The sequence below is a fragment of the Dermacentor andersoni genome, chromosome 4, assembly GCF_023375885.2.
Source record: "Dermacentor andersoni chromosome 4, qqDerAnde1_hic_scaffold, whole genome shotgun sequence".
Lineage (NCBI taxonomy): Eukaryota > Metazoa > Arthropoda > Arachnida > Ixodida > Ixodidae > Dermacentor > Dermacentor andersoni.
Window position 1 is genome coordinate 125,392,568 of NC_092817.1, and position 19,801 is coordinate 125,412,368.

At 43.3% G+C, this 19,801-nt stretch overlaps 1 protein-coding gene across 2 annotated transcripts in view; it reads left to right on the forward strand.

The window, feature by feature from the left end:
• IntS9 (integrator complex subunit 9) overlaps window positions 1-19,801 on the forward strand; it is a 33,654-nt gene that overhangs the window by 6,341 nt on the left and 7,512 nt on the right. For both annotated transcript variants that reach the window (XM_055074380.1, XM_050184690.2), the window contains exons 3-16: window positions 4,009-4,072; window positions 4,155-4,217; window positions 4,660-4,799; window positions 5,929-6,012; window positions 6,149-6,269; window positions 6,684-6,773; window positions 8,159-8,315; window positions 8,956-9,136; window positions 10,265-10,368; window positions 10,514-10,645; window positions 10,728-10,783; window positions 15,880-16,029; window positions 17,507-17,593; window positions 17,999-18,097. In XM_055074380.1, the coding sequence (XP_054930355.1) occupies window positions 4,009-4,072; window positions 4,155-4,217; window positions 4,660-4,799; window positions 5,929-6,012; window positions 6,149-6,269; window positions 6,684-6,773; window positions 8,159-8,315; window positions 8,956-9,136; window positions 10,265-10,368; window positions 10,514-10,645; window positions 10,728-10,783; window positions 15,880-16,029; window positions 17,507-17,593; window positions 17,999-18,097 (1,528 nt within the window). The remainder of the gene's footprint in view (window positions 1-4,008; window positions 4,073-4,154; window positions 4,218-4,659; window positions 4,800-5,928; window positions 6,013-6,148; window positions 6,270-6,683; window positions 6,774-8,158; window positions 8,316-8,955; window positions 9,137-10,264; window positions 10,369-10,513; window positions 10,646-10,727; window positions 10,784-15,879; window positions 16,030-17,506; window positions 17,594-17,998; window positions 18,098-19,801) is intronic.

A 19,801-nucleotide genomic window follows, 5' to 3' on the forward strand; every position in this document is an offset into this window, starting at 1 on the left:
AACCTAACCACACTTACCATGGAGCATTTAAATGGTGTACTTAGTGTTATAATCACTAAGCTAAAAGGAGTAGTAGTGGCCTTATTACAGGCCACGGAGCAAGAAATATTTAGGAGTGGAAACTCCGCTGTTTGCGGCGACCAGAAAAGGTCACAAGCCCGCGGAGCCATTATCATGCTGGCGGCCTGGAAAGAAATTACCGCCGTTGAGAGCGCGCCGGAGTTGACCGGAGCCGCCTGCCCGGGTGCTGCATTTTTTTTTTTTTTTTTTTTTCACTGCGGCTTCTACGACGCGACGCATGGCGCCGCCACTGTATATGGCCCCGTCAGCGCATACAACAATTGTGACTTTATCTGGTCGCCTGGCTCGCTCGCGCTGACGGGAGTTTCACCTCCTAAATGTCTTACTCCGTGTTACAGGCTATATGCTTGTACAATCCCTCCGAACATCATGATACACATAGCCTTCAATCCTTTTCTACATTTACTACTAAGTGATTACATAAAATTCTCATCCAAACAAAGTCAGACGCATGTGGAATGGCATGGAAATAGTGTAAAGGCCAACTACAACAAAATTTCACTTTCGCTAAATTTGTTATAAATGAGTAGTATATACCACTGAACCATTCTTGGCAAAGCCGCTGGGCTAGTAATTGTATAGTTTTCTTGTTAGCAGCCTTTAAACAGCACCTAAGCCAATGGCACGTGCACCTGGTGGTTGTCGACATGACACAAGTCCCAGCACGACACCTCAGGTTTTCCAGTTTGCCGTGGGCACTAGCTCGTGTCACCACATGCCTGGAGCTACGTCTCCCACAGAGACCGATCAGAGCACACGGTTGTCCGAGCATCTCAACAGCTAGATATGGCGAGAGGGCTTATCATAGTACCCCGCGGCGGTTGTGGTATCTATACTACACAACAGATGCAGTTGCAATGTTTCCTGTTTGCATGGCTGAGCTGGAGCTCACACTTGAGTGCTCTTATCCGTTCATGTTACGGGGTGCAGACTAGCTTTGTTCTGCACGAGCTTGATCAACAAATAGTAGCCAAATTCAAAAAAAAATAATAATAATGGGGTTTTATGTGCCACAACCACAATCTGATAATGAGGCATGCCTTAGTGGAGGACTCTGAAAATTTGGACCTCCTGGGGTTCTTTAACATGCGCCTAAATCTACGTGCACGGGTGTTTTTGCATCGGAGTGAGTCCGCCATGGCTGGGATGGCAAATCTAAGTTGTGCATTTTTTAAGCACTATCAATAGCAGGCATACATGTGTGTGGTCTGAGATTATATTAGAGGTCATGCCAAAAAGCCGCATGTCCTAGGTCACATGTCACTTTGGCGAGCACTAATGGCGGCGCCAATATTTTGTGTTTTGGTATGAACAGCAGATTTTTTTGCTAGCTTTTCTTGGTGCTTCCACTCGTATCTCAAACATCAAATTATGCACCAGGGCTAATCTATATATGCACTATCTTAATCTAGGTTTCTCACACGGCCCAAACATTCGCTGCAGTTGGCCTTTAAGGATATTCTTGCCGTCGTCTTTCATAAAAATTGGCCCTAATTTGATATAAACTGCTCTGTCATCACATATGATGAAAAGCACCCGTGAAGTGTTATATCTTGTATACTGCAAGTTGCCATGAAAGTTCAGGACGCAGCGTCAATTGCCAACCGACCACGCAGTGTTGCACTTCCATCTCTGTACCTAAGCAAAGAAGAGAGAGAATTTACTTGAAGGAAGCCAGAGAGTTCAGCCTGAGCTTGTGTGCTTTGGCCTGCTACTCTGCACAAGAAACGGGAAACGGAGACGTAAAGGCTGGATATGAGAGGTGATGATGACATAGAAGGAGGATGCACAACGATGAAGGCAAGTTAAGCATTCTCATAGTTATCAACATCATAGTTATCAACAAATTCCAAAAAAGTCAACCAGAAGTCATCCTTCTAGAGCACGGCTGGAGTCACAAATCGAATGAAAGCTTCACAATAATGTGCAGTGAAGAAGCTTGTATGTCGGCTTCTCCTGTATGAGCAGCAAAGATGCCAAGAAAGGTCTTTAAATTATGTAAAGAGCAGCAATAAGTGGCTCCAATACGTTGAGGACATGTAGGGCATTTTCTATGGCAACATTAGGAAACTGTTACTCTCTTCACGTACAGGGAGCTACTACTTTCAGCATCTGACCATAACATTTAGAGGGACAATTAAGAAAGACAAAGTCAGTTTAGACTGATAAAGTACACTTGGAAAACGTTATCTTTGTTGATTTCGAGGTGAGAATTTGATTATTCGGAGAGAATGGTAGTCAAAGTTTCATTTGTTTTAAATTTCACGCCAAGACCTAGCACCAGCACGTCAGTATGACGTCATGGATTTCAAACTATTCATTTAATATTTGGGTCATCATGGCTCAGTGAAAGTCCTTGAAATTTTCGAAATTCTATCTTTGGCTCTTATAAAATACAGTGCAATCAGTCTTTGCCAACAAAGGATTAACTAGGCAAGAGCAGGTGCCAACAAGATCTATGACATACCATGAATCGGTGCGGGAACTGCAGGGTGGTCACATGTCTTTCATTCTTTCCTCTTCTCACAGTGGGAGTGGGCTTCTCAGCATTGAACAAGGGTAATTTACTAATGCACACCTAATTATTTTTTAGTGTCATTTTAAACATTGGGTTTCTTTATGTTCGTAACATACCAGTCAGTAATAAGAACCATCTATAAAAGGCATTATGTCTCGAGCTGTCTTTGGGTTTGAAGTGCAAATCGCAGGGCACGCTTTACCACATAGGCGGTTTTTTTTTTCTTCGTTTTTCTTTTTCTTTTTTTCTTTACCTTTTTTTTTTTTTTTTTTTGTCCCTCAAGTTTATCAAGGCCCCAAAAATGTAGCTGCTACACATGTCGAAACTTCACTTGTGTGCTCCAGGCAAGTATAATTGGTGCCATACATGCTTGTAAGAATTGTGTAATATCCTTGGTCAGTTAGTGTCACAAGTGAAACCCCATCACATGGACCGCACATATAAAACATAAACTGGCATTTTGTACTGCAGTGGACCACTTATTGCTTGTTGCAAAATTTTCATTCTGCTGCTGGATAGAGGGAGTCACTAAGAATCAGTAAAATGTCCTTAGTATTCAGTGAAAGAGCACATTGAACTTGCATCGCCATACTATTTTTTCCCCTTACAAGTGCAACATATCTCTATTAGGGCAAAATGAATGATAATGTTTTTCTTACACATCGGAAAATTTAGAAGCCACTTTTCTGCTGCAACAAATTCAGTCTGCATACCGGCCAACTTCTATGATTTTATCATTATATTTCACATTTTTGAAACTTGTGTACGATTGTCGGAGCGACACCAATAATCTTACTATTTTCTTTTATTTCCGTCTCCTTATGGAAAAATTGATTTCAAGAGAAATGCAGATATATAGTCTCCTACTGATTTTTAACCTTTCGGTCAAACTTGCAAAGCTTTTCACTTGTAAGTACACCTCGCCATTGGCCAGCTTAATCCATTAATAGCTGTTTACTACGATTGAGTGGCATTTGCTTTTACAGGAAGTTCTAATGTAACTTTTTTTGTGAATTCAGTGCTCTTGATTTTCTGGACCCACTCGATTATTTGGATCTACCTGCTGCATTGCCACCCACTATAGAGAACTATTACATAACAGAAACTAAAATTTAAGTCACTGCTGCTTGAATAATTCCTAAATAAACTTCATGAATATATTTATTTGTCATTGGCACAGATTATTCTGACTGCAGCTAAGCAGAGTGCCAGCTCACAACATTCAGATGGAAGAAAGAAAGCCATGTTTCTTAATTAGCAGTCACCATCTTAAGTAATGAAACCATTTTTTAGAATTTTTTCAGCAAGGTGTAGTGTTTTCTGGCTTTGACTATGTTAATTTCCAAATTAAAAAGTTGGCAGGGTCTGAGTATGTCCTTCAACAGACGAGTTCCTTCGGTCAATTTCAGCACACGGCTCTCAAACTTACCCCTGTGGATTCCAAGAGATGCTGGTGATGCACAGTTAGAAGGGGTAAGGTTGAACGTTTTCATCAGCTTAATGTCTTCGGTCTGTTGTGTGTCAAACTTTCAAGTAACGAGTGTCATTTGTGCAGGAGTTCAAGGAGGCAAATGGACGTGTGTTTGTTGACAGTGCCCCAGAATTCTGCCTTCCGGAGGTGAGAATACAACATATTAGATGAAGGTTGTGAAGAGGCTCTAAATTTCAGTCTGCAAACTCTGCCATTCTAAAGGCCCACCACTCTAGATTTTGATATACATGTATTCATCTGTCTCGTTTGCAGGAATCTTCTTTAAACATTCATTTGAGCTTTGTTTTCGGACAATGTATTTCTTTCACGCACGTTGAAGGCATGTCAGTTTTACTACCTGCAACGACTGTTGCAATCCATATATTGAACTTTAAAAAAAAAAAGATGCCTTGCGAAAGCCTAAATCTGAATTTCAGCTTTGATTATTATATCACTATGAAAAACAGATACTAGTGACAGCTCATGTCTAAAAGAAAAGAGGTAATAGGTCTTATGGTCACGACAGATCAAGTATGCATTTTCGTTTTAGTGTCATTGTCAAAATTATTTTTCTTCACTTTTATTGCAGACTGGTCTCGTTGACTTTGCCGATATCGATGTCATCCTCATTTCCAACTACCAGTCCATGTTGGCATTACCTTATGTCACGGAAAGGACAGGCTTCAAGGGAACCGTCTACATGACTGAGCCAACCCTCCTTATCGGAAGGTAGGAGAAGGGATCTCATGGCACACAATTCGATGTTTAGCTAGAAACTGGATGGTCAATTTTCAGGATGAATTGTTTGTAAGGAGTAACAAAAGGTCATGCAGCAGTTTTTCTACTCACAGACCACGCAGCACACCAAGTGCTTTACGCTCTTGATAATAGGAAATATCATTTAAGATAAAAAGATGCCCTGACCCTAAAGAACATGTGCTGTCATATTGAGCTTTCCTGTTTAATTCTGTTAATCATTTAATGTTGTGACATAAAAATAACGAAAGGAAATTTATTTTTCATCTAAATGTTCGAAGCGCACCATAATAAAAGCATCCAGGCCACTAATGACTTCGTGTGTGACTTGTGCAGACAGTTCACATCGGATGTGAAACCGAGGTGTACATTGCATTCATTACCTGTGGGATACTGCAGCCAGGAGTCTTGCATCGCTATTTCTCCTCTGTTCCTGCTCTAATCCAACAAATTACGCTTGCTGCCTCTAATTCAGTGTTAGTTGAAGACATTTAGCCAGAAACTCCCTACTCAAAGCTGAAACTCGGCAAAAAAATATCCATTCTGGTGTGTGGCCTGTAGTCAACTCATCCATCAAGGGTTTTTTTTTTTCTTTCTTTATTATTATTATTACTACTACTACTACTACTACTACTACTACTACTACTACTACTACTACTACTACTACTACTACTACTACTACTAAAGGCCCTCGTAGGAGGTTAAGGAATGGTTTACAAATAAAACAAAAGTAAGAAAAGATAGCAAGATGATTACAGGGTATAAATGCTACAGTAAACATCTTATTGTTAATAATGATCTGGAAGACTCTCCTACTGCTTTAATTTCTGTCGTGGAGAACTTGTTACAGGGTTCACAGGTTTGCTGTTGACAGTTCCAACACTAAGTGATTGCGCAAGCAGAGTTGTCACCACATAATGCTGCCTTTTCTGAGCAGGGCAGTGTGCCGTATGTTAGCCGTTAACATTCAGTGAGGCAGTTCAAGTTTGCTCAAAAGCGCTAGGCCTCTGTGTGTTAATTGTACGTGGCCACTAAGTCTACATCTATATAAATTAAAACTGCCACCAGTCTCTTCTGTCACATATACTGTTTATGCTTCCAGGCAGTTCATGGAAGAGCTTGTCACCTACATAGAAAGAACTCCCAAGCCAAGAACTGCAACCAAATGGAAGCACCAGGCTCTAAAGTAAGTTTGTGGGTTTTCCCTTCCTCTCCTTTTTGCAGGATAGATAAATTGTAAGCAAACTAGACTGAGCAGGTGAGGCTTTATTATTTCTTTAAAATAAGTTTTGATGACAGCATTCTTCTTTTTTTATGGTCAGGTTCCTGCAGCTCCCATCACTTGACTTGGGAAAACCGAGGTCTTGGCGGCAGTTGTACAGCATGCAAGATGTGAACAGCAGCCTTTCCAAGGTCAAGGTGGTTGGGTTTGCCGAGAAAGTGGTGAGAACCTTTTTTTCCCCCCCCACATTCGATGAAAGTCTATTCTATTAGCTTTAAAGTCACAATTGTTTGACTAGCTGTTTCTGGTGTTACCGTCATCCTTCATCCCTTGGCATCGACATTTACTCATCACTTCCCCAGCATCTTTGCTTTGCAGTCATTCTCAGGTGCGTCTTGCCACTTTACCCTGGACCAACCCTCTTTTTGTTTCTACCAATCTTCAGTATTCACTGCCTTCCTATGCACGCTGTTCTTATATCTTCACATTACTCAACCAAATCACCATTTTTGATTCAAAATTGTTCTGTGCTTCGATGTGTTGTCATGGGGTGAGAAATCCCAGAAGTGCCATTTTTCTAAAAGCTGTTGTCCTAAGTGTGTGATCAGTGTGCATACTGTTTGTTTTGCCTTCAGGATGTATTTGGAATGGTTCAAGTGTCTGCAGTCAGCTCCGGTTATTGCTTGGGTAGCTGCAACTGGATTGTCACAGCTGATCATGAAAAGGTAGGAACCTTTCTGAAGACCAGTTTTCTATTTTTTTTGCTATTAAAAGGTGCCCTTCCCTCTGAGGCATGGTGGTTAGCACTGATAGAATTAGAATGATGGTTTAATCAGAACTCACTCAGACTCGCCAAAATTAGACTCAGCCAGGCTCACTCGCGCTCAAACCCACCATAAATCAGAACCTGCCATAGTACCTCAGCCTCGCGTCCGCTACCATTTAAATTGATTCAGACTCGCACTTTCAGTCTTACCGTACAGTCCTACCTATACCTCAACAATTCAATCTTACTTCTGCCGACTGAAACTCACCTGCTTGGATTCGCTAGGGCTCACTCACTTGCGAACATAGGTTGGCCCACTAAGCGAACACTCATGGGCACTTGCACTCCTCGGCACACACTTGCGTTCCTACTCACGCCTTTCCTGTTAAATGTATATATGTGTTCAAAACATGCTCACCAACACATACTTGCATTCGTAGTCATTTCCATTCAAACTTACTAGCAACCACTCACACTCACATCTACTCCCACTCACGTATGCACTCATGTCATTGACTTTAGTTAGTACTCACATTAATTGGCACTCACTCACTCTTCAGAGTTGCATCCATTCAAACTCACCGGCGCTCACTCTTGTTCATACTCGTGTCCACTCACTAACGCCCCATCTCACGCCTTTGAGGTAAGTGTAACGCAAGCACGAGTCATTATACTCGTGAGTGGGTATGCCAACCTATGCTCACGAATGGCTCTTAGTAGCTCTGAGTTAGTTGATTGATGAGTAAGTTTGCCAACATATGCCAAATAGCCAACATTAACTTCTTCTTTGCCTTTAATCTTCACTATTTTTCAACTTCTCCTTATTCCAGGCAGCAGTTACGTAATGTGTAGCTCTGCCCTTGTACCTGCAGTCTCTCTGCACTAAGCATAGGAGTACTGGCCACCGCAGTTCTGAGATTAGCAATCAGCAAGGAATGTCAGTTGTCGGTGCATCTAAGCTGGTACATGACGCATGTGTGTTCAACCTTAGTATAGAAGCAAGTATTGCACTGCAAGAGACACAATTGTATTGCAGATAGGAAAGAGATTTATTCACAAACAGTCAGCTTTTGGCAACAACTGTCGCTATACACACACATGTTCTTGGGTGGCAAAAGGAGCAAAGGCTCCTGCTTTAAAGACAAATTCACATAAGAGGCACCGCTCTAGTACATCACGGAGGAAGGAAGGCTTTTTGCGGCTATTCTGCATACTCTCGTGGTGGTCGATGGCCCAGGTCACGAGAGATATGGCATTCTGTTTCTTTTTGTGGTTTCCTTTCTGTTCTGGCCTGTGAAATTGAAAGAATAGTTGGCCTTACAAGTCGGTCTTATCTTGATGCAGATTGTGTATATGTCGGGTTCATCAACATTGACCACGCACCCAAAGCCAATTGAGCACGGACCCCTAAGGAATGCTGATGCACTCATCCTGACCAGCTTGACGCAGACACCATTGGCCAACCCAGACACCATGCTTGGAGAGTTCTGCATCACAGTAGGTAAGAGTACAGTTGGATGAAGGCAATCAAACTTTCATCTTCCTTGAATTGTGAGCAAAAATGCGAGGTTGTACGGCCACAAAAGCTGCATAATAGGAAGGCCATCCCTCCGTAGACAGCAGCGAGCAAGCATGGGGAGTACTGCTCAGATGTAGCATCAGGCATGTTACCGTTTTATCATTAGTGGTAAACAGGCATTGTATAGATCCTTCGATGAAATTAAAGTACACACATTCAGGTGACAAATGTCATGTAGTGTTGTAGGTCATAGTTGTCTAAAAATGTGTTTGACATGCAACATGTTTGTTTTATGTATGGCAATATGCTTTAAAAAAAACTGCATTAGACTAGCATTAGACTACAACAATAGACATAAAAATAATTCACTCTTGTGATCCTGAAACATTCCCATTCCATACCTGTTGAAAAAATTGCAAGAAATGTTAGCTATTATCCTTAACACTTTATTTTGTAACATCAGCAGTCTGTTTGTTTGCAATTTTTATTGTGTTTCATGTCCTGCAAGTTTGTAAGCTGGCTTGTACTGTTGTTAATGAGTACTTTTCAGCTGAATTTATCATCTGCCATGTGATGCTATATGCAAATGTATCCTGACCACAATCCTTGTGGGCTTTTGCAGCTATGACTGTGAAGATGGGAGGCAATGTGCTCATCCCTTGCTACCCATCAGGTGTGACCTACGACCTCTTTGAGTGCCTCTCTGGTCACCTGGAGACCACTGGGCAGGTCAATGTCCCCATGTACTTCTTGTCACCTGTGGCCGAGAATTCGCTTGCGTACTCGTCCATACTTGCTGAATGGTAGGTAAACACCAATGTCTGAGAGGGCTCGCCAGTACAGAGGCTTATTATTGTAACTGTGTTCTCTGACATTTGCTCACATAAATGTTTCCATCCCCTGTGGCATAGAAGTGTGTCAGTGTTCTATTGGAAGGGCAGCAAGACAATTCCTTAATCCTATGTTGTTATGCAGGGGTTCCCAGACTTTCAGACCTTGAAGAACCCCACCTGCCTTCCCAGAGTGCTGCAAACTCCCTCTCCGCCCCCCCCCCCCCCCCACTCTTCTTTTCCCACCATGTTTATCCACAGCCTCACGATTGGTGTTGTGATCAAAGAGTCTTTCTCACGCGGATTACCGAAGCGCGAAAGTGGTGCTTTTAATTGTTAAATTCATACGCTAATGTCAAAATCCAGCCGCAGAGGAGGGGGGGGGGGGGGGGGGGGGAGTAGCAGTGCCGTGCCCTCGCAATTTTACCATACCCTCCACATCTATTGTATGTGTGGTTTTCATGGCCAGGAAAACTGTGCAGCATACTGTGTTGTAACTTTCACCCATTAAATTGCTTGCCAAGATTCAATCTTTTCGGTTGCACCATTGGTCCACAGCTGTCTTTTGAGCATTAAAGGCACACAATGTATTTCAGTTTTCCACTCACCTGGGCTTAAATAAGTGGGAATCACTCTGCATTTAAGCAGCATGATTGTTGACATGGTGTCTCTATGCTGCTGCTATTTTTGCTCACTGTTCTCAGGCTGTAATCTTCCTAGGCCCACTGAACTAGGCCCACTGAACTAGGCCCTCTGAACTAGACATGTTAAAACGAGACATGCTAAAAATGAGACCCTGTGTAACTAGGTCTGCCAAAATGCATGAGTTGTAGCTTGTGATGCACGCTAAGATTGTCACTCTTCATGCCATGAGTGTAAGCAGTGCTGAAATGGTACTCAAAAGCAATGGGTTTCATTTTTTTGTGCTAGTGGCAGTGGGTTGCTTGCTAGTGCAGGTTTAGTTTCGTACTTTGTACTTCTCTGTGCAGTCCTTTTTTTCCTCTTTCTTTTTTAAAGAGAAGTGCATGTTATGATGATGCAAATTTACGTTTAGCACCTGTTGTTCATGACAGAGCATTTTTTTTTTTTTCATATACCTAGGCTTTCCTCAGCCAAGCAGGCAAAAGTGTATATACCTGAAGAGCCTTTCCCCCATGCTCAATTGGTGCGTGGGGGCAGGTTAAAACCTTTTTCCAGCATCAAAGGTATGTAGCTTCTTTGTAGTCTTCTGAAGTTTTTCTGTTGTCTCTTTTTCAATTTTTTCTTCTTTATATCATTACTACTGTGAAGTATAAATAGCTGAAGTATCTGCTTCCCTTCTCTACTTCCAATTTGATTTTTCTTTCCTAGCTGAAGGATTCACTGCTGATTTTCACACCCCGTGTATTGTGTTTGCTGGCCACCCTTCCCTTCGGTTTGGTGATGTGGTTCACTTCATGGAGCTTTGGGGGCCATCACCAAATAATGTCGTCATATTCACAGGTGTGTCTGCTAACTTGCAAAGAGCTAAGGTCATTCTAAAAAGTGAATCACTAACATTTTCTTTTGACATGTCCTCATGTAGAACCCGACTTCAACTTGGCAGAAGCAATTGCACCATTTCAACCTATGGCAATGAAGGTTGGTTATGCTTGTTTCGAATTGTTTTTGTGTGCTTGTTGCTTCAGTTAGCATATTATGCGTGTTGGCTTCCGTTAATCCGACCCAGAAGGACCGCTGAAATTGATCTAATTATCTGGCTGGCCGAAATAAGCAAGATGGAGAAAAAGAAAGTCAAAACGCCCCTCTTGTTCATTTGGTATTATTTGCCATATTCTTACATGCCCCCGAACCAAACGTGCGCCAACTTTCTTTGTCCAAAGTAGAAAACTAACGTAGATATGACTTTAAAGCTCCTAACAAAGCAGAAATGTAATGCGCATTTAATTTTGGGGGGGCAAGCAATATGTGCTGCACAATAACGGTCAGTTTTCTAAAGTTATCTTCACTACAATACATCTTTGTTATGTCGTAAAGCATACAAACGCCATGGAGGAGGTTTTGGTTTCGTGTTTGATTGCACTATGCAGGTAATTTTCATAAAAAGAAAAACCACGCGTTAGAATCGGATAAATACTGTAAACAGACATTGTAAGCTATGGTTATTGCTTAAGAATCTACCTAGGACAGGCTGAAAAGAGCTGTTTTCGATGGAAGATGACGTGTTCAGCAATTCACTGTCCCCTAAACTTTGCTGAGACAGACGCTGCCACTAAAGGGGTCTCTGTTATGGTCACTATAGGGATCAGGTGCATCCGTACTGACTGGTCAAGTTCGAATTATCCAATGGAGGCCCATTAATGAAATTTTGGGCCAAGAGGAATGCAACCAGCCAGGATCTTAGGTTGGGACTGAATTAACCAGTGTCAAATTAATGGAAGCTGACTGCACATACAACAAACCCTTGTTATTTTATAAAATTGTCTTATTTCAGTTATCCGCTCTATTAGAAGTTTTTTGTGGTTTCGACTACAGCGAATGCCTTGTGTGTGCTAGATGATTCAAAATAGAGTTATGGGGGAATTCACGTAGTACGGAATCTCTGCACAGTGCTGCAGACTACTGAACAGGACTGCACATGTCAGGTTGACATTATTTGCGGACTAGTAGAAAACTATTCGATTCGATTCAACTTGCTTGTGACACTACTTGATTCCTATTTGATTCACTTCTGAGAGAGAGATTCTGGCACTATATTTGATTAATATTCAGTTTATTCAGTCTTTATAACTGCTATTCGCACACCTCTAATATAGCAAGTAATTTCTCTTATGCTTTCTCTCGCTTCATTGTCCATTTCTTCATATCTTTGTATCTTTGCTGGTATATACATTGATGCAAGTGCCTGTGGTAGTCTTTTACTATGAATTTATATATATATATATATATATATATATATATATATATATATATATATATATATATATATATATATATATATATATATATATATATATATATATATATATACATATATATATATATATATATATATATATCATCATCATCATCATCATCAGCCTAGTTACGCCCACTGCAGGGCAAAGGCCTCTCTCATACTTCTCCAACTACCCCGGTCATGTACTAATTGTGGCCATGTTGTCCCTGCAAATGTCTTAATGTCATCCGCCCACCTAACTTTCTGCCGCCCCCTGCTACGCTTCCCTTCCCTTGGAATCCAGTCCGTAACTCTTAGTGACCATCGGTTATCTTCCCTCCTCATTACATGTCCGGCCCATGCCCATTTCTTTTTCTTGATTTCAACTAAGATGTCGTTTACCCGCGTTTGTTGCCTCACCCAATCTGCTCTTTTCTTATCCCTTAACGTTACACCCATCATTCTTCTTTCCATAGCTCGTTGCGTCGTCCTCAATTTCAGCAGAACCCTTTTCGTAAGCCTCCAGGTTTCTGCCCCATATGTGAGTACTGGTAACACACAGCTGTTGTACATTTTCCTTTTGAGGGATAGTGGCAACCTGCTGTTCATGATTTGAGAATGCCTGCCAAACGCACCCCAACCCATTCTTATTCTTCTGGTTATTTCAGTCTCATGATCCGGATCCGTGGTCACTACCTGCCCTAAGTAGATGTATTCCCTTACCACTTCCAGTGCTTCGCTACCTATCGTAAACTGCTGTTCTTTTCCGAGACTGTTAAACAATACTTGAGTTTTCTGCAGATTAATTTTCAGACCCACCCTTCTGCTTTGCCTCTCCAGGTCAGTGAGCATGCATTGCAATTGGTCTCCTGAGTTACTAAGCAAGGCAATATCATCAGCGAATCGCAAGTTGCTAAGGTATTCTCCATCAACTTTTATCCCCAATTCTTCCCACTCCAGGCCTCTGAATACCTCCTGTAAACATGCTGTGAATAGCATTGGAGATATCGTATCTCCCTGTCTGACGCCTTTCTTTATAGGGATATTGTTGCTTTCTTTGTGGAAGACTACGGTGGCTGTGGAGCCACTATAGATATCTTCCAGTATTTTTACATATGGCTCATCTACACCCTGATTCCGTAATGCCTCCATGACTGCTGAGGTTTCGACTGAATCAAACGCTTTCTCGTAATCAATGAAAGCTATATATAAGGGTTGGTTATATTCTGCACATTTCTCTATCACTTGATTGATAGTGTGAATATGGTCTATCGTTGAGTAGCCTTTACGGAATCCTGCCTGGTCCTTTGGTTGACAGAAGTCTAAGGTGTTCCTGATTCTATTTGCGATTACCTTAGTAAATACTTTGTAGGCAACGGACAGTAAGCTGATCGGTCTATAATTTTTCAAGTCTTTGGCGTCCCCTTTCTTATGGATTAGGATTACGTTAGCGTTCTTCCAAGATTCCGGTACGCTCGAGGTTATGAGGCATTGCGTATACAGGGTGGCCAGTTTCTCTAGAACAATCTGACCACCATCCTTCAACAAATCTGCTGTTACCTGATCCTCCCCGGCTGCCTTCCCCCTTTGCATAGCTCCTAAGGCTTTCTTTACTTCTTCTGGCGTTACCTGTGGTATTTCGAATTCCTCTAGGCTATTCTCTCTTCCACTATCGTCGTGGGTGCCACTGGTACTGTATAAATCTCTATAGAACTCCTCAGCCACTTGAACTATCTCATCCATATTAGTAACAATATTGCCGGCTTTGTCTCTTAACGCACACATCTGATTCTTGCCTATTCCTAGTTTCTTCTTCACTGTTTTTAGGCTTCCTCCGTTCCTGAGAGCCTGTTCAATTCTATCCATATTATAGTTCCTGATGTCCGCTGTCTTACGCTTGTTGATTAACTTAGAAAGTTCTGCCAGTTCTATTCTAGCTGTAGGATTAGAGGCTTTCATACATTGGCGTTTCTTGATCAGATCTTTCGTCTCCTGCGATAGCTTACTGGTTTCCTGTCTAACGGCGTTACCACCGACTTCTATTGCGCACTCCTTAATGATGCCCATGAGATTGTCGTTCATTGCTTCAACACTAAGGTCCTCTTCCTGAGTTAAAGCCGAATACCTGTTCTGTAGTTTGATCCGGAATTCCTCTAGTTTCCCTCTTACCGCTAACTCATTGATTGGCTTCTTGTGTACCAGTTTCTTTCGTTCCCTCCTCAAGTCTAGGCTAATTCGAGTTCTTACCATCCTGTGGTCACTGCAGCGTACCTTGCCGAGCACGTCTACATCTTGAATGATGCCAGGGTTCGCGCAGAGTGTGAAGTCGATTTCATTTCTAGTCTCACCATTCGGGCTCCTCCACGTCCACTTTCGACTAATCCCCTTGCGGAAAAAGGTATTCATTATCCGCATATTATTCTGTTCTGCAAACTCTACTAATAATTCTCCTCTGCTATTCCTAGAGCCTATGCCATATTCCCCCACTGACTTGTCTCCAGCCTGCTTCTTGCCTACCCTGGCATTGAAGTCGCCCATCAGTATAGTGTATTTTGTTTTGACTTTACCCATCGCCGATTCTACGTCTTCATAAAAGCTTTCGACTTCCTGGTCATCATGACTAGATGTAGGAGCGTAGACCTGTACAACCTTCATTTTGTACCTCTTATTAAGTTTCACAACAAGACATGCCACCCTCTCGTTAATGCTATAGAATTCCTGTATGTTACCAGCTATTTCCTTATTAATCAGGAATCCGACTCCTAGTTCTCGTCTCTCCGCTAAGCCCCGGTAACACAGTACATGCCCGCTTTTTAGCACTGTATATGCTTCTTTTGTCCTCCTAACCTCACTGAGCCCTATTATATCCCATTTACTACCCTCTAATTCCTCCAATAACACTGCTAGACTCGCCTCACTAGATAGTGTTCTAACGTTAAACGTTGCCAGGTTCAGATTCCAATGGCGGCCTGTCCGGAGCCAGGTATTCTTAGCACCCTCTGCAGCGTCACAGATCTGACCGCCGCCGTGGTCAGTTGCTTCGCGGCTGCTGGGGACTGAGGGCCGGGGTTCGATTGTTGTATTCATATAGGAGGTTGTGGCCAAGTACTGCACCAGGGTGGCCAATCCTGCTCTGGTGAGAGAGTGCGTTACCGGTTCTGGTCACCGGGATCAGGCCGCACTCCAGGCCTGTTTGTGCAATTTTCTCAACACACGGTTTTTTTTTTTTGTATTTTCCGGAGGAGAATTTCGCGGCACCGGGATTTGAATCACGGTCCTCTTGCACTGGAGACGGATACTCTACCGTCCCCATAGGAGTTAAATTAAAAATTAATTTATGGGGTTTTACGTGACAAAACCACTTTCTGATTATGCACGCCGTAGTGGAGGACTCCGAAAATTTCAACCACCTGGGGTTCTTTAACGTGCACCTAATTCTAAGTACACGGGTGTTTTCGCATTTCGCCCCCATCGAAATGCGGCCGCCGTGGTCGGGGTCCGATCCCGCGACCTCGTGCTCAGCAGTCTAACACCATAACCACTGAGCAACCACGGCGGGTCCCGCAGGAGTTGTACGCCTCATTTATATATATATATATATCCGGGGGCTTCAGGGGGTTTTTGAAATGGGACACAGCTATTGCATGACTACTAAATGTACTACATTTGGTGCCTGCTATAGCAAGCATATTTCAGATCTGCGGGTCTTATAGTACAGGGTTTGATGACAACTTGTTTGTTATTTTTGCCTCCACAGAAGGAATTTTTGCTTTCAACATGTTGTTTTATATGTGTGCAGGCACTGTGCTTCCCCATCGACACGAGTCTCAGCTTTGTGCAGGCGAACAAGCTCATTCGTGACTTGAAGCCGACCAACATTGTTCTGCCCCTGCAGTACACGTTGCCACCGCTCTTGCAGCCGCACCGCAGTGACCTTGTCATCGAAGCGGTGCGTACACATGGAGGCATAGGCATGTGGGGAGGGCCATGGCTTTCCATTAATTTGCCAATTTGTAGGTTCTGAATGGCAATGTGCCTCCCCTCGTGCTTTTGCTGAATCGCGAGGCTGCGCAACAGACAACTGGTGGCATCAGCTATGTCAGCTTTGAAGTTACTGGTTGCTTTCCTTTAACCCTTTCGCTGTCGGACCTTTCTGGCCGTGACGCCCCCCCAGTGTCGGCTTGGTTTCAGGGAACGAGCATTACAGGGAATGAACATAGCAATTTATTTTTGATCATGATTGGTATACAAACAACATACTCACTGCAATATGCACATTTCAGTGTTCTGCAGCTGTTATTAGTATACATCATCATCATCATCAGGTTGACTATAACATCCGTTCAACACCCGAATCTGACGATGCGGAACTCCCCTCTTCCTCGCATGAGACTGTCCGAGTCCGAATCCGAGCTCGGCTCGTATTCTGAATCTGAATTGAGCCACCGCTCCAATGAGCAGACGAAGGTCCGCGTGCTCAGCCATCCGAAAGTAACCGCGCGCAGGGAGGATGCGCTTTCAGTCGCCCGCACAACGGAGAGAAATGGGATGTTGCGTGATCAAGAAGACAGAGGGAGATGGAAAAAGGCTAAACAAAGTTCGAAGGGCTTTATGTTTACTGCTGCAAGTCGGAAGCGAGGGTGCGGCGAGAGAGCGAAAGCAGCAATCGAGTCACTCTTTTCGGAGAGGCAACGGCGTGGCGCGTGCCTCTGAACTTGACGTGCCGTAGCAGACACACCAATAGAATAAAAATAAAAACCTTCAAACCCGCGGAGATGGCAGAACAACCCTTGAACCCATAACCACACTCGCGCGACGCATGATACAGCGAACTTGGAGCCACCGCGCCACTCAGCAAAGAAAGAGGGGCGAGTGGCAGTCGCACCGTACTCTTCAATACGTGACTAACACAGGTCGAGGCGAAAATACGAACTTCTAGAAAGAGTCAACAGATGGAGGGGCCAGTTCAGGAGCGCCAGCTTTGCGCTCAGGCGCGAAATTTTGAACGCATGATAGAGAACGTACCGGTACGTCGGTGACACTGTGGGGGGGGGAGCGCGAAGACGTACCGGTACGTCCGTGACAGCGAAAGGGTTAATTGCAACACCGTCATCAGCCTGTTCTTAAGATTGTTTCTTGGCTCATTTTTGTAGTTGCTGTGCCTACTTTACTCTCTTTGTCATCAGTGACAACGATGCCACGCCTTAATTCTCTGATAATCCGCCTGAAATAGAGAAGGCATCACAAAGCAGGATCACTACAGTACCAGTCAGTGTGAATGCATTTTCTGAGGGCCAGTGTACTTGTGCATTGGTTTTTTGCCTAGCCAGTGCCTTTCATAGCATTTGTAACAGATTGCTGCGAAATTTAATCTGTTGTCAATTTCATGTAACCTTATTTTCATTCTCCGTTTTCATTTTATGCAGGAATGTGAGGTACAAACCTACACGCGCGGCAGCATTGTTCACATTCCAGTTCAGCGGAGGTACCAGCGAATTGAAATGACTTCCGAGGTAATATGAATTTATTTTTTCATCTAGGTCGTGTTTAATGGTTGATTTAAACTTGTTATTGTTTTATGCTCATATTTTTAGCTGTGTGCTATTCAATGTGTGTGCATTTCAATTATTCAACAGATTCAGGCTATCAAATTTGTGTTTCTGTTGCATTGTAATATTAACGAATGAATGAATGTTAATGAATGAATGAATGAACGAATGAATGAATATTAATGAATGAATGAATGAATGAATGAATGAATGAATGAATAGGTTACTTTGCAGTGAATTCTATAAACTAGTGGCATAGTTGTGCTTTCTTTGACTTGATGCATGAGTATTTAGTTAATTTTTCTGTTATTGGCTTGCTTGCAAAGTACTAAACCCCATATAAGAGACCTTGTGACATTACTCCTCCAGCTGGCTGAGTCCGTAGTGCCCGTGGAAGTGAAGTGTGGGCTGGGCATTGCAACTATTACTGGTGCACTTCACGTCAATAACAACCGCTGCATGCTCAAGGTAAGCTGCCCTTGCTCATTTAGAGGTTTTAGGATAATGCGATTCTACCTGCTGATCTGCTTTTTTATGTCTCTTGTTTTCATCGTTGCAATTTATTTACCCTAAAGATGCTCTGAACCACCCCCTGGGCTTGGTGAGAAAACACATTCCACAGATAGCATATGCCGCTGGGAACATCTCAGCCAAATTCTGCATTTATACGCAGCGCATGGAGTTCACAAGTGGAGCACGAAGTCACCTTTTTCTCAAATACCCTCTTTTATAACAAAGGCCTTCTCCTCACCTGTTTCGAAGGAGGTGCTGTCATGTGTCGTTATATGCCAGATTCCCACAGACTGCTGCTATTGGCCGATAGCCAACATCCATCTGGAAGGGTGTTTAGATCAGTTCACTTCTTCCTACTGTTACTTTGTATAATGGTTGTAGCGAACTAAACAGACTGAAGTAAGCAAAAACTTTGTTTTGAATTTCACTGTGAATGACTTATATCATGGCGATTTGATGCCTCGCTCAATCTCCCGCGGATGCTTCTTCAGCTCTCCCCTCTCTTGCTGGCGTCCAGGGCAGGCTCTTATTACTCATGCATCCAGTGAAGGCACGTGCCTGGGAGGTGCTCTTCTCATGGAGTGGCAGTGTCTGGCTAACACCTTCCCTGTCGACAGAAATGGTTGTCGAAGCTACAGATCTCCTGTTGCTGCTTCTGTGCCATTCTCATGCAGCAGCAGTTGCCAAATTTCAGTGAAAGGCACCAAATGTGACCTCTGTTTCCCGGGGTCAGTGGCAGGGCACCCTCCGCAAGGTTAGGGAAGTTGTCTCCCCTCACTAATTAACCTTGAAGTGAGAATGCTGCTGGCAGCTTGGGCACCTTCAGTGTAAAATGCAAATCCTGATGAGGCAGGATCCATCGGTGAGCTCTTATGCACGCTATCAATGTAGACAGGCAATTGAAATGAAGCCACCACATGGACAGTGTTACAAACCACGGATAGGAGGACCCAAACAATGAACAGAAATCGCACTGGCACCTTGGTTTTACACTTGCACAGCTGTCCTAAATTTTAGTACACTTAAGCCAGGTGCAATGAGAAGTAGGTTGCCGGGAGTATGGGTTGCCAACAGCACCTGTCAATTTGCGTGAAAAGAAGAAGCACAATATTGAAGCCAGGTTGCGTAACCGCCCCACTCTGCCGTAATGAAGGATGCTGAAGGGGAGTGAGGAAGGTAAATATTGCACTCGTAGTATCTATGCTCGTACTAGGTCTTTTTGAAAAATGATTTCAGTAATATTGCTACGGAACAGCCGCCACAGTGTGGCTGCACTGAGGAAGAAGAAGACGACGTGGGCCCGCTTTATATAGCGTCGCCATTTTGGCCTTCCATTAGCGTCCCTGTAAATAAACTGTATATAGCATTGGGCTTCAGCTACACATAACATTAATTTGGTGGAGGTGGACGTTCCCCGTACCCGTCATGGAGCTTCACAGTGGTCACAATGGCGACAGTGCAACATTGGCTCCTGCTGGCAGCACTTCATCTACACAACCGTCTCCGCCTGCAGCCCCGACCTACGTTGCTGTTTCCCCCCCTCGGAATTCTGGTGTTTTCAATGGAGTCGGCAGTCCTGATGTTGGCGACCGGCTCCGCTTATACGAACATGTCAGCGCCAGTCACAGGTGGGATCCGACTATTATGCTTGCGAACATT